This window comes from Galleria mellonella, unplaced genomic scaffold (assembly GCF_026898425.1).
Source record: "Galleria mellonella isolate WM207_F2 unplaced genomic scaffold, CSIRO_AGI_GalMel_v1 utg83, whole genome shotgun sequence".
NCBI lineage: Eukaryota > Metazoa > Arthropoda > Insecta > Lepidoptera > Pyralidae > Galleria > Galleria mellonella.
The window spans coordinates 6,221,218-6,236,881 of NW_026442162.1; the positions used below are offsets into that span (position 1 = coordinate 6,221,218).

Consider the following 15,664-nt stretch of genomic DNA (forward strand, 5'->3'; position numbering starts at 1 on the left):
ACCCTCTTATATAGTTATGACGGTGGCAGAAATGGTCGTAAAATATATTAAATAAGTGTATATATCACTAATAACAATTTTCATCCTGAATATATACACACCATACCTACATATCCGTTAGCGCAGGCGGGGTTACCATTTCATTATCATTCATATAAAAAAAAAATTAGGGTAGAAAAAAACAATGGAACGCTCTTATATAATGCTTCGATTCGTAAAATATATTAAATAACTATATAACACTAATAACAATTATAATATGAATATATACACACCAATACTTAAATAATGAGTAATAATAATACAGAAAATACGTACCTATCGTGATACAATTTCAATGACTGGATAATATTGTAACAGATTCTTACGACTATTTCTAAAGTGAAAAAAAAAGTGTTGTCCTCCTCTCTCGTACTTGCTGCGCCCAAAAGGGTCCATAATTGAAGTTGAAATGTTATCTACCAAACACATTATGGAATGCAATAAGAAATAAATAAATAAAATAAATAAAAATGGCGCAGACTGCCACTGGGAAAAAGCAGAAGAGCCCTAAGTAGGTTTTATTAAGTCTGTGACTGAGTTTATAGCATTTGTCTTGATGACTAAATGTCACATGACGTTCAAAAGTCTATTTTTGAGCCAGTAAATATATAATACTAGTAATTTGTTTGAATAAGTTTTTTTCAAAGTTCGAGTTGTGTGTAAATAAATATGCCCAGGCTACGAATTATCTAGAGTCCTACAGTGATTGAGTTTTAATATAAAAAAGACAAAATATTAAGCATGCGACAATCGCAAATGTATGATTCTAGTAAGTTCAGTACTGTGACAAACAGACGGAGCCGAAGTACGTCCTCCCCCCGAGACATAGAGTTGCAATATTTTGAAAACCGCAATGAGGTGAGTGTTGATACGACTTGTAGGTAATCAATATTCTTATGTGAGTTATTGAAGTTGGTGGCGGAAGACCCAAAAAAAAACCAATTTTATAAATATAACTAAATTTAATTCTAACATTAATTATTACAATAATAAGTGTCTTCAGATCGATGTGTGATCCGTAAGTGAAATCATATCGAATCAAACATAAAGGAAATGGGTATTTTTGCTGCGGGAATTGAAATGCTGACTCGACGCGGGTGTCTTTCTCGGTAGCGCATCTTCTTGTGTCATGCTAGGTGGTCCGATCCGATCGCCGTTGAGGGTGTGTCGTAATACTTGATGGGTATCTAACACTTGCGTAAAGGCTTTTTTTATACAACATACCAAGTTTAATTAAAGCTAAACAAGCGTGCTCTCAGCTTGTTTACCATTTCAAGTTTTTTGATGGCCGTGCTATTGTCCTCCGCTGTTAGCATCTGACACATCATCATCATTTTTTTATACAACGTAGAATGGCAAACAAGCTGACGGCCCACCTGATGGAAAGTGGTAACCGTCGCCTATAGACATGAGCTGTACCATGGACATAACAGAGTATACTGTTTCGCACATGATAGAGATGTTATTCCTCTGGACCCTGTAAATTCACTGCCATATCCCACTCTTCAAGGGGCGGCCCGCCCCAAGCCATTGGCCTTGGGAAGCCTCCAAACACTTTCATTTTCCTCATTCATATCTCTGTTCTGTATATGTTCAATTAAGTCTAATTAAATTTTCACTTGCAAAATTGGACTCATTCAGTTTTAACGCCCCGAGTCTCTGACGAACTTAGTCCGCCACTGGACAGAAGTCCAGCCCCCCTCCACCCCTCGGAAATCAGTGTGCTGAATTCTAGGTGTATTTTTTTTTTAATGATAATGGAATGGTAACCCCACCCGCGTTATCGGTATTCACCGGCGGAGCTCCAGTGAAGGATGATAGGTGAGTATGAAGCAGGTCAGTTAGCCCAACGTGACGAATTCAACAAGAATTGTTCACGATGGTTTCCAGGGGGAACCACGTGGAGGTCGACCTAATAGCGCATATTGCTAGCAATGGTGCTGTCAAACTCCATTGCTAACAATCCCTTTCCCCCCTCTAGGTGTATTTATCACGATGAACTAATTGACCTGCCTTTTCATTTACACCTATTATCCCACACTGGTGCCCCGTCAGCGTATACCGTTAGCGCAGGAGAGGTAACCACTTCATTATCATCTATTGATAAAAAAAAACCCCACAATAGTGGGGAATTTATTCTTTCATATTCATAATTCTTTATTAACCAATGTAACAGTTTTCGTCACACAATGGCCAGTCAATATTTACATTATAATTTTGAAATTAATAACATTTATAGTAAGCAGAGTCGTGGGTTGTGAATTAAACATACATTTAAATTATAAAAAAAAAAAATCATAATAATAAATCAAATAATAAATCTTTTATACTCACTCTTAGCTAGAGTATCCTCTGTGGTGGACAAGAGACCGCTTTTCCCGCTGGCTACACTCCGTTCCTGATGACACGTTCTGGAATATTCTGATGTGCATTGTGGCGCTGGTGGCGATCGTATGGGTAGCTGTTGAACACAGCCACCCCGTTATACACTTGGTGGATGCGCTGTACAATGTCATATACGCTGTCCACGTGCTGGGGATAGCGTATGATTCATTTATCACAATTGAGATTGTTGAAGTGGGCTACTGTACAATGTGTTAGTACTTTCAAAGTAATATTATAAGTAGGAAATATTTGATATTTATTTGTGGTTAAACTCAAAAAATGGTGAACCTATTTTAAACATTCTTTCACGTATAGAAAAATGAAATGTTAAAGAAATACATATTAATATCGGTTATTCTATCAATGCGAAGATTAAAATGTAGAGAATAAAATTAAAAAATGTATAAAATATAGTCAAATTGCAAATGGCGTCTTTTTGTAATGTAACGCAGTTCGTTTCGTGGTGGACTTGGCGTCGTACCTTCATTACGTGCTGGTGGTAGACCGGCGCAAGGAGTTCAAATTATTGTGCTACTACCTACGGCTTCACAGGCCGTTCAAATATCTTTGTAAGTATTTGCGTCGTGACAAAGTCGCGATTTATCTTATATTAAAAGAGGTTATCTGGAAGAGATTGCTTAGCGATAATACCGTCTTTTGTATCATTTAGCATTGAAATTAATTGTATTTGTTGTATTTTTAATTGTGCAATATTTATTTACCACTAATTACCACGTTTTTTTTATTTAACACTGAAGTGGCAAACAAGCATACGGTTCACCTGACGGTAAGCGGTTACCGTAGCCTATGAACGCCTGCAATACCAGGGGTATTACGCACGGTTTGCCAACGCTGAAGAAATCAGTTTAATAGTAGAAGGCTTTAAAAAAAGTAATAAAGCCTGATTCTGAATTATCATTTCTCTAAACGATAGATTTAAGACAATCTTAACCTTGTCTTTTTATTTGATAAAATGATCATGAATTAAAATAATTAAACAATAGACTTAAACAATTTTTTTTATACAACTTAGAATGGCAAACAAGCTGACGGCCCACCTGATGGAAAGTGGTAATCGTCGCCTATAGACATGAGTAGTACCATGGACATAACAGAGTATACTGTTTCGCCCATGATACCCCCCATGCGTTGCCATTCCTGAGGACTCGGTTGTTATTCCTCTGTACCCTGTAAATTCACGACATATCCCACCCTTCAAACCTAAACACAGCCATGCAAACACAACTGCTTCACGGTTGAAACACGAATGGGACAGAGGTACCCAAGCAAACGACTTTTGTACAAAGTCTCCCTCTGGTAAAAATATTAGAAATCTATTAGAAAATTAGTCTTTACATTTTTACATCTAATTTATTTATTAGAGACTACCATGTGGTCCCGCCATAGAACAGGCCACGTCCTCCTTTCCTGTGGGTGTCGTAAGAGGTGACTAAGGGAGGACGAGGGATGGACAGCAACGTCTCTCTTATTACCAAAAGCCTTACAGCGGTTGCCAACCCGTCTGCCAACCGTGGCAATTACTGGCAATAACCTCCTTTATAGAGGAGGCTCGTGTTCACCAGTGGACAGTTACTGGCTGATGTGATGATAATTGAAAAAAATCAAATACGTAGAATTTTAGTTTTTTTTTTTCAGGGCAATTAAATGATTATAACCTCAAAAGTAGCATTCTTGGTACAACCCTCAAGTACTGCTACATATTTCTCGTATTAAGAGTCACGTGGGCAATCATCTGGCTTCATGTTGATGAGGTTTGTCTGTATAAATAACAATTTATATGATAGAATCTAAATAAATAAATAACAATATTATTTTTAAAACTTCATGTTAATCTTATATATAAAATTCTCGTGTCGCGGTGTTTGTTACCAAACTCCTCCGAAACGGCTTTACCGATATTTATGAAATTTTGTGTGCATATCGGGTTGTCTGAGAATCAGCCAACATCTATTTTTCATACCCCTCAATGATAAGGGTGACCCTCCCCAAAAAAAAAATTTATATTTTTGTGACAAATTTTTCCATTTTTATTTTATTATGATTTAGCATTTAAAAAGTACGCACAACTTTAAATTTTTATATATATATATATATATATATATATATATATATATATATATATATATATTATGGGTGAAAATGGTATGGTTACCCCGCCTGTGCTAACGGGACACCCCGGCGGAGCACCAGTGAAGGGTGATAGATGAGAATGAAAACAGGCCAGTTAGCCCGTCATGATGAATTCATCAGGAATTAACCATGATAGTTTACAGGGAGAACCGCGAGAAGGTCGACCTGGTTGGGTATATTGCTTGCAATGGGATTCTCAGTCTCCATTACTAACAATCCCTTTCCCCCCTTTAATAGACTTACTGTGCTTGCGTTTCCGACAATTGTTTCGACATCATTAATTTGTGCATATGTGTGGAGATTTTGTGGATTTCATAAGAGGGACCCTAATGGTCGAAAGATGGGCAGTAGCGTTCTTCTTAGAACATCACAAAAAGCTTTGTTGTTGCCAACCTACTACCTGCCAACGAGGAAACTACTGGCAAAATCCCCCCCCACCCTCACCCCTCCAATTGTAAGCTGCAATCGTAGTGACAAAGAAACGGCAACCATAATGGTTTTGTTTCTTGGTACATACATAACTATTTTTTTTTTTTGTTTTTTATCTCAAGATTTCAGCTTGATCAAACCTCACCTGATGGTAAGTGACGGAGCTATGCTATTTAATTGTCTATGACAGAAACAGTAAAGACTGCGTTCATTTTAGAATAATCCAGTAAATATATGTAGCTATATAAAACTACTTTAATTTTTTTTTTAATATTTTGTGGGTAGTTTGAGCGTGAATACACTGAGGTAGCATGGAGGCGCGCTCCGTACGAAGTGCAACAAGATAACCGACACTTCCAAGGCAACAAGGACAATATCGCCAGTCAATTCCTTTTTGCAGTGTATATCGTCAATAAAATGTTCATACCTATTGGGTAATTTTACTTTACGAGTATTTGCATGTAAATAAAATATATATGAAACAACTAGTTGTATTTTGCGGCTTTGCCCGCGTGAATCAGTATACAAAGTATACTATAGGGTAATTATATTAGGATATAATTTACCCGTAAAATAAATTTCATTTAAATCCGTTCAGTAGTTTTTATGTGAAAGGGTAACAAACTTCCATTCTTACAATCTTTCGCATTTAATATATTAATAGATTAAATCCTAAAATAAGTTTAACGACTAAGAAAAAGAGTTTTTGTTTAATTTTTGTTGAATTTTTTTAATAAACGTAATAAAAGTTATTCTTTATCTGTGGTATTATCGAATTCCCGCCTTCTCAATTCGCGGGAAACTCAAATTAGTTCGTTTTTTAAATTAAGTTGTATTTAAAAAAAATCTTTATAAATTACGAGTAAACATTTATTAAAACTCATCAATCATTCGTATTTTTATGTTTCTAAATAATTAATATGGTTTATTATCTACCAGGCCATCAGTAGCACCATCGAACGATATAGAACGAATAACCTGTTTGTTTGTAATGATATCGGGATGCCTGGTGGTGACCGGAGCTGCCGTGGCGTCGCTCTCGCTCGTCATCAGCATATACATGAGACCCGAGGAGGAATTCCGTACGAGATACAGGCTGATCATGAAAGAGATGGTGAGTCATCCGTGAAATTAAGGAACGAAACATTCTTTTTAACAATAACGTTGCTATGCGTAAATACGATTCCAGTCGATTCTATATTAGATAATTAAATCAATTTAAATTAGCCTTTAGGTATTGTCTGCCATGCGTATCTTTGATATGTACATGAAAGTTTAATTAAGACATAACAATTTTGCGATTTATTTATTTATTTAACTCTTTATTGCACCATAAACAAAAATATACAATGACAATTGAACAATTCAAGTGAAATACAGTAATATAAATACAGTAATGAAATATACACATAAAGGTACAAAAGGCGGTCTTATCGCTAGAGCAATCTCTTACAGACAACCTTTGGTTAAAGGAGAACAGAGAGAAGTGGGCAGGTGGCACAAGAGTGAATTAATAATTTTTCATGCATAAAATACGAAAACCTATAATGCACAAAAATATCAAATACATGTAATTTAAAATACTTACTGTAACAATATATTACATTGTTACGTGACTTTGAATATTTGAAGATATAATCAACATTATTTCAGCTTTTAACTGTTCACTGCTGCTCATACGGGGAGTTTTGCCAGTAGTTGCCACGCTTGGCAACAGCACTTAGGCTTTTAGAGATGTTTTAAGAGGGACGCTGCTGACCATCTCAATGGTGGCATTAAGTTCCTTTAGTCGCCTCTTACGACAGCCACAGAAAAGGATAATTACAATACGACCTTACAATACGACCTGTGAAACTCAAACCTGAGGCTTTTTAGAAAATTTTGTTTCTTCGATTGATCCGTTTGAAAAGTTTATCCATTTACTTATAGCCTCTAATTTCATCATTATATCAGACATTAATTTTTCACTGTTGAACATAAGGCTTCTCTCCATAAGGCGAGTTTTGCCAATAGTTCCTACGTTTTGTATAGCTACTATATCACGAATTTATTACGTGTCTACCACTGCTTTAGTTACAAGCAGTATAAATATTTCCTCTTAGTCGTAGAATACTGACGGATCTGACAAAGATTACATATATAGATGACGATTTGTGTTCAGAAAACAACAAATGTTCCACTCCGTCTTCGTGAGAAAGTGGAAACTTTCTACAAAATGTACTGGCACAAGCAGCGAGCGGTGTCAGCTACGCAGCTACTGCCGACCTACCCTCCCACACTGTCCACCACCATATACGCAGATATATACTTCGAGGCCACACAGAAGGTAACATTTGGGTGATTTTCGGCAAGTGCGATTTCTGCTTAATTTCGGTGATTTTTTTTGGTCTCGAGAGTTCAGTAACGTTAATGTCCCCAGAAAGCATTTTATAAAATGCTTCTTTGTATATTTCGTGGACATTTGTTTCTTGGGAAATCGAATTTCAAAGCACAGTTGAAATGTTCATCGAAGTTGGAAAGGGGACGCATATGTTAAAAATCACCTGTTTAAATTTGATTGAAAACAAAATATTGAGTATGTGCCAATATACTTCGCATCTTGAGGGTTCTTAGTAGACGATAGTGGAATAGCAATCCCGCCTATGCTATTGGTATACGCTGGAGAGATACTAATGAGTGAGTTGATAGGTGAGAATGAAACCAGGTCTAGAATATTTTATCTTTTCAGAGCCGCATTTTATGCGACCTCTCATATGAGTTCCTGTCCGAGGTGGCCAAGAAAATGAGTACAATACACTACATTCCTGGGGATGCTATCATCAAGAGGTTGTCCACAAAGTCCTCCATTATCTATATTACTTATGGTGATATTGAAGTAAGTATTCTATTTATTATATAGTTAAATATAGTAGCAATCGAGCATATAGTCTGCTTGTTGCCATCATAGCCCAATAAATCATTCAACGCACGACTCAACCACAAAACTGCCTCTTTGGCTACAGAAAAAAGGGAATAAGACAAATTATGGGATACCGAAAATTAATTATTTTATTCGGAACAACAAACGTGGAGCTCGACGCAAACTAATCTTGGCTTGAAACATAGATGTCACAGATATTACGTCATGCACTCCTTAGTGTTATATTTTCTTGGGATTAAAGATAGTGTGTAGGATAATACATTTTCTTTTGGAGATTCTGCTAAATTTCTTCCGGGTTTTGTTTAACAGATAACAACATTTAGATTTTTTTTTATTCAACTTATAATAATGGCAAACAAGCTGACGGCCCACCTGATGGCAAGTGGTAACCGTCGCCTATAAACATGAGCAGTACCATGGACATAACAGAGTATACCCTTTCGTCCATGATCCCCCCATGCGTTGCTATTCCTGAGGACTCAGGTGTTTATTCCTCTGTACCCAGTAAATTCACTGCCATATCCCACCCTTCAAACTGAAACACAACCATGCAAACACCACTGCTTCACGGTAGAAACACGAATGCGACAGAGGTGTTTCGGTTTCAAGGGTAGGATAGGCGTGAATTTACTGGGTACAGAGGAATAACACCCGAGTCCTCAGGAATGGCATGGGGGGTATCATGGGCGAAACAGTATACTCTGTTATGTCCATGGTACTGCTCATGTCTATAGGCGACGGAAAGTTCGTATAAAGTGTTCTGGAATGCGAGAAAGAGGAGTGGGGAGGCCAGGTCAGGACCCCTTGTTTGCCTAACAATGCTTCAGTTCTGGATGAAAAAAATGATGATGATGTGTCAGATGCTAACAGCGGAGGACAATAGCACGGCTATCCTGCGTATGACCCGCGGGACGATAGTGAGTCCGGTGGCGGGTGCGGTGGCGGCCGGCTGCGGGCCCGCGCACGTGGAAATCAGGGCGGCGACATTCTGCGCGGCGCACGTGCTCGCCGCCGCCGACCTGTGGCGGCTCGCGCTCAAGTACGCCACTGGCGCCGACCACACACGACTCATACTAGCCGCCTTCTACGTTAGTAATCACCGCTTTTTTACCTTACATTATATAGGTATAAGGCTGCACATTCGTGTGGATTTGGCCCCGTGTGATTTTCTCGGGGGCGGTTTGAATGAGATAAAAAAAGTACGACGGGGCAGCTGGAAACCGTACAACCAGAGGACTTTCAGGAGTTTTGGAAAAGTTGGACACTTTTGTTATCACTTTGAAGGGGATAAAATTGATTTTTTTTTTATATTTTTAAAAGACGATCAATTGAAATAAATCTTAGTTACCAAATTCATCCACCGTAACTGTGTTTTTGTATAAAAATGATTTTTATTCAGATGTAACAGCGGAGGAAATAATTATTTTTTACGAAGTGAGTCCGGTGGCGGGTGCGGTGGAGGGCTGTGGACCACATTTCAGGGCGGCAAATATCCGTGCTCGCCGCCGCCGACTTTGGCGGCTGTGTTTATACGCCACCGGTGTCCGACCACACAATTTAGACGATGGCCGCCTTCTATATAGGGCACGTTTTTACTTACATATATAGATAGAGCATCGAGCCTCAAAAACGGGTCAACTTTTTGTCAGCTAATTGTCAATTTAGCTGACTCGTTTTTTTTTTATTATTTTCTATATACTTAGGTACACACACAATGTATCTTGACGTATTTATATTTAATTATTTAAAAAATAAAATGAGTATTTACTTGAATAGCACCTGATTAAAATGGTATCATGGGCGAAAGGAATCTTGTTTGTCATTCTAAGTTGTATAAAAAAAAAAAATATGGGAATTAAAAAGACAGAATTTATGAGACAAAATAAATATAGAAGTCATAAAGGAATCACTCATAACTATTTATCACGCAAAATTGTATGAAAAATTAGACCCAATTTTCTCGAAGCATTTGTGTGGAGACATTCTATTTATATTATCTAAGGTTTTTACCGTTTGATCTTAAGAGATCTGTAAAAATATTTCAATTTCCCTTTTTTTGTCCAGGAACATTTTGAACGAGTTAAGAGACATTACTATCAGAAAACTCCTGAAGAAGTCAAGTGAGATTTTTTATTTTTTACATATTTATATAGTTTTAATTATGTATATTGAAATAATTTTAATATTACAATTAATCCAATGAATGGCCACAACAGAATGTCAGCGTTTTGCTTTTTTAAGGGTAAAACAATAAACCATTTTGTGTTACTGTGGCACATTCACGAAATGGAAAATTGTTACTTTTATATGTTTTTTTTTTCGTTTTTTTTCTTTTGTATATGTATTATTTTATTTCTCATTGCGTATCTATCTTTTTTTATACAACTTAGATGGCAAACAAGCTGACGACCTACCGGATGGAAAGTGGTAACTGTCGCCTATATCTATGACTGTTCTTATGTGTGTGCTGTATGTAATACATATAAATTATTCATCAATCTAATTCTGGATAGTAAACAGTCTCCGTTATTTTACTTATGTAAATCATTACTACAGTAATGGTTTTTTTTTAATGAATGATAATGGATTGGTAACCCCGCCCGCGCTATCGGTATACACCGACGAGGCACCAGTGAAAGATGATAGGTGACAATGAATGCAGGTTAGTTGGCCCACTATGATGAATTCGACAAGAATTAAACATGATGGTTTCCAGGAGGAACCGCGTGGAGGTCAATCTGAGAAGATATATTGCCAGTAATGGGGCTATTAGACTCCATTACTAACAATCCCTTTCCCCCAGTAATAGGTATTAGATCACACCAGGTTGATTTTGACAAAATCAACACTCTAAATGCCAAACCAAAAAAAAAAAGAACTAAGGTATTTAATATTTTATTAAAATTATTAGAACATGCTACGCACATCAAATTTAACACCAAATTTCTTAATGTTTCTAATTGTTTTCAATATATTTTTTTTTAAATTTAATGAATAAAAGATACAATAACTACATACAGTATACGCTGCCGGGACACCAGTGAGAGGTCTTAGGTGAGAATGAAACAGGAAGGTCAGTTAGCCCAACGTAACGAATACAGCTGGAATTCAGAAGGGATTGTTACTAACGGGACTGGTAGTCCACTATTTTTTCGGTTATGGTCTCAAGCAGTAAATATTTCAATAAATGGCACGTAATCGGCGAGATCCTTTCCATTAAATATCTTTATTTCAATGAGCGGGAGCTTCGCGACAAATGTAGTTATTGAATGAAGAGTTTTTATGATGGTGTGGTGATTTAATGTAGTACACAACTTAAATAGTAGTACATTATGTCCACATTGATGACGCTGTATTTTTATAATCATCCTCTTATTTAAACATTGTAGACACAAGAGCAGTATCCTTCACTTCAAGCGTAACCTGCTGGCGTTGAAAGAAGCCAAAGACGTCAACGGCAACCCGCTGCTCCCTAGAGCGGATTTTTTCTTAGAAATTGCTGGTTGCTACATCATGAGAAATGTTAGTTTACTTTTGGCTTTGTTGCTAAACTAGAGGGAGACTTTGTACAAAAGTCGATTGCTTGGGTACTTTTGTCCTATTCGTGTTTCTACCGTGAAGCAGTTGCGTTTGCATGGCTGTGTTTCGGTTTGAAGGGTGGGATATGGCGTGAATTTACTGGGTACAGAGGAATAACACCTGAGTCCTCAAGAATGGCAACACATGGGAAGTATCATGGGCGAAACAGTATACTCTGTTATGTCCATGGTACTGCTCATGTCTATAGGCGACGGTTACCACTTTCCATCAGGTAGGCCGTCAGCTTGTTTGCCATTCTAAGTTGTATAAAAAAAAACTATAGAAAAAATAACAATTCTATTAATATTCCGGAATAAACAAGCTGCTGTTTGTTTACTTTTTGTATGCAAACAGCAGCCAGCTTTTTAGCATACTGATACCTAAATATAAAACTGCATTGTAAAATAATAAATAATTATATGAATATTGAGACTAAATTGGTTCTCTTTGTGAGTCGATGTCAAAGGAAATAGATTTAACAAAACATATTTACTCTCCGGTATAGAGTTTTACTTCACTTTCTCGTCTTCTTGAGCTTGTATATACTGACTAGTTTATACTTAGTTGTCTTTTAAGAACGCATTATACGTAATTTCCAAACCGCTGGAAAAAAGAAACCCTTCTGTACACCAAACTTGCGTGAAGTCCTACTTCGTTTTTCGCTTACCACTTCATGTTTCCTTGTATTTATAATACAATATTCAAAAATGTAATATCATCCAATGTTCAGTATAAGAAGTTAAAAAATTAAAAATACGTAATTGGCTGCAATCTCTAACTTATACGCATACAGAGGATCTGATAAAACCTATTGTCTGAAATATTCATCGAAATGCAAAAATACTGTAGTTTCATACCACACACACACACACACACACACACACGTACGTACGCACGCACGCACGCACGCACGCACGCACGCACGCACGCACGCACGCACGCACGCACGCATGCACGCACGCACGCACGCACGTACAATCTGTTATAAATTATTATATATATATATATATATATATATATATATCTATATTAAAATTATAACTATCCAGTCACTGCAACAGGAATATCAAATTAATAAAAGTGTATATTATATATTTTAATAGGTTCCCCAGATACAGGCTCGACACATATAGGGGCCATAGTTAAGCAATTCTGTAACTTTTTTTTAATAAAGGTTATAGATTAAGAGTATACATGTGTGCAGAGACCAGACGCGGCTTTGAACCAGGAGACGGATGCCATTTGCTTACGCTCAACGTTCCCATGCATCCTGCAGCCGGAGTCCTCGCTGCAGATCGCGTGGCAGTCCTTTGTTTCGGCTATAATACTGGTTGTGAGCATTGTAAGTGCATAGCTCTTTTACTGTTTGTTCGCTATTTGTTGTCCTTGCGAAATTTATAACATAGCTGATATTTTTGGATTGCTTTTTTACAATTCAAAAGATGTCGTCTTTGTTCTAAACTTCACACGAAATCACAATTCTACGTATGTGTTATTGAAACTTATCGAAAGATCTTGTTTTTAATTTAATTTTTTTTATAAATAATAGCAAGGCACCGCGGTTTTGTTATTGTTAATTAGATTAAAACAATTCTATATGCTAATCCGTATGGTCCCGGTATAGAATTATCCATTCCCTCCAATCTCGTAGGTGTTGTATGAGGCAACTAAGAGAACTTAATGGTCCAGGAATGGGCAGCAGCGTCCCTCTTAAAATATCACCAAGGCCTAACTGCGATTGCCAACCTACCTGCCAGCTGCCTACCTGGCAACTACTAGCAAAATCCTCTAATGGGTGAAGCCTAGTCCAGCAGTGGACAGTTAACGGCTGCTTCGATGGTGATGATGATATATGCTACTCCAGGTCAATCCATAGTCAATCTCTATATACAAATTCGTCAAATTATTTCTGTGAAACTGCGTAATAAACATTAAAACAGCTTTACAATAATCATACTTATCTATACGTCAGGAATGTTTCTGTTGAAGATACGGATTTAGAGTTAGTCACAGCGTACATTTTTAGGCTGCTCCATGACAAAATTATTTATCACAAAACCTACTAATCTTTCGGGTACGACTTCACCACCCAGGTGCACCCGTACTACTTGGTCTACACGAGCACCGTGCCACTCGAATTCAGGTTCTTCGACTACGTAGTGACAGTGGTTTACGCACTGGACCTGATCGCGTACCTGTCCACCGGCGCCAATGTCGAAGAAGGTCAGGTCATTCGTGACGTCCTCCACTCAATATTTCATAATTCCTTCTAAGTAGAATGGGATAGCTATAGATTGGCTACATCAACTTTAATGTCTTAAAAGAATAGTCTACAAGTCAAATTGAATCTTTTTCCCAAAGAAATATGGGTCGAAATACGACAAAAAAATTTAAGCCTCTCATTCTAACACCAGCTGTTAAGTTTGCTTACCTAAATGAGTAGTAAATGCCACTCATTTTTTTTTTTATACTACTTAGAATGGCAAACAAGCTGACGGCCCACTTGATGGAGAATGGTAACCGTTGCCTATACACATGAGCAGTACCATGGATATAACAGAGTATACTGTTTCGCCCATGATACCCCCCATGCGTTGCCATTCCTGAGGACTCAGGTGTTATTCCTCTGTACCCAGTAAATTCCATATCCCACCCTTCAAACCGAAACACAGCCATGCAAACACAACTGCTTCACGGTTGAAACACGAACGGGACAGGGGTACCTAAGCAATCGACTTTTGTAAAAAGTCTTCTTCTGGTATTTATTCTGTATAGACACTAGCTATGCTCATTTAAAGATCCGCTGGATCATACATTAGCCACATCATTAAAACGCTCTCCCTTACCCACATGTTCCCTCTTTCCTGCAATATCCAGGTATTCCAACGGGACGTGAACAGGTATATTTCTGGGATGAATCTTCTTTTTTAGACCACACTATCCATTTACCAACAGATGAGGTGTGGTTATTTTGATCAGCTATTTAAAAAAATCATTCTCCAGGTGTACCGATATCGTTCGCGCAGACGTCCTCACAGCAGATGCGCAGCCACTGGTTCGTGCTGGACGTGCTCAGCACTCTGCCTATTTTCGAGTTCATCGGGGAAGGGCACTTTGCCGGCATCAACAAACTGCTCAGGTTGCCTAAGGTACAAATGAGGTTCCCGGACGACTTCAAGCGGGTTTACCGCGGGTCTGGCAACAGACGGTTGAGGAACAGCGGGGGGGGGGGGGGGGTTAGCCGGTTAAATACTGTGTATCACCCTTGGTTTATGCGCTGTCATTCTCGAGGACAATGGTATTATGGTTTTATACACGGTAATTTTACCGCCATCTTTGCCATGTGATGACTGATACCGTAGAATAGCATTTTAAATATAAAACTGTAGTATAAGTACTCCATATTTTTTTCTTATACCACAAAATTGGCAAACAAGTATGCAGTTCGTCTGATGGTAAACGGTAACTGTAGCCTATGGACGCCTGCAATACTAGGGGTGTCACGTGCGCGTTACCAACCCTGATTTAATATTAATACAACCTTTTTAAAGAATTCTGTACTGTATTATAAATTTAAACAATTGTAAACATTTGACCTGAATAGTTTTACAAAACTATATTTTTAATATACAGGGTGAAGTCGAAATGGTTAGCTGTAATTATTATATATTACTACTCGTGCTATAGAATAGAACAGAAATTTTGTAAATTAAATACATAGATAGATAGATATATAATTTATTTGCATCACTTACAGCACACAAATAACATTAGCTACTGGTATATATTTAAAGAAATAAAACAAAACATATACAAAAAGAAAGTACATAAAAGAGGTTATACCAGGGGGAGACTTTATACAAAAGTCGATTGCTTGGGTACCTCTGTCCCATTCGTGTTTCAACCGTGAAGCAGTTCTGTTTGCATGGCTGTGTTTCGGTTTGAAGGGTGGGATATGGCGTGAATTTACTGGGTACAGAGGAATACCACCTGAGTCCGGGGGGAAAGGGGTTGTTAGCAATAGAGTTTAACAGCCCCATTGCTAGCAATATGCCCTATCAGGTCGAATTCGTCACGATGGGCTAACTGGCCTGCTTCATCCTCACCTATCATCTTTCACTGGTGCCCCGCCGGTGTATATCGATAGCGCGGGTGAGG

At 37.7% G+C, this 15,664-nt stretch overlaps 1 protein-coding gene across 1 annotated transcript in view; it reads left to right on the forward strand.

Annotated features, from left to right (window-relative positions):
- Positions 1-394: 394 nt before the first annotated feature.
- LOC113513870 (uncharacterized) overlaps positions 395-15,664 on the forward strand; it is a 44,387-nt gene continuing 29,117 nt past the window's right edge. Inside the window, exons 1-14 of the mRNA XM_052901931.1 lie at positions 395-900; positions 2,383-2,638; positions 2,880-2,996; positions 4,084-4,199; positions 5,293-5,441; positions 5,947-6,121; positions 7,169-7,333; positions 7,736-7,882; positions 8,788-9,015; positions 9,992-10,047; positions 11,317-11,449; positions 12,711-12,848; positions 13,600-13,729; positions 14,510-14,655. Coding sequence (XP_052757891.1) covers positions 784-900; positions 2,383-2,638; positions 2,880-2,996; positions 4,084-4,199; positions 5,293-5,441; positions 5,947-6,121; positions 7,169-7,333; positions 7,736-7,882; positions 8,788-9,015; positions 9,992-10,047; positions 11,317-11,449; positions 12,711-12,848; positions 13,600-13,729; positions 14,510-14,655 — 2,073 coding nt within the window. The 5' untranslated portion in view covers positions 395-783. The remainder of the gene's footprint in view (positions 901-2,382; positions 2,639-2,879; positions 2,997-4,083; positions 4,200-5,292; positions 5,442-5,946; positions 6,122-7,168; positions 7,334-7,735; positions 7,883-8,787; positions 9,016-9,991; positions 10,048-11,316; positions 11,450-12,710; positions 12,849-13,599; positions 13,730-14,509; positions 14,656-15,664) is intronic.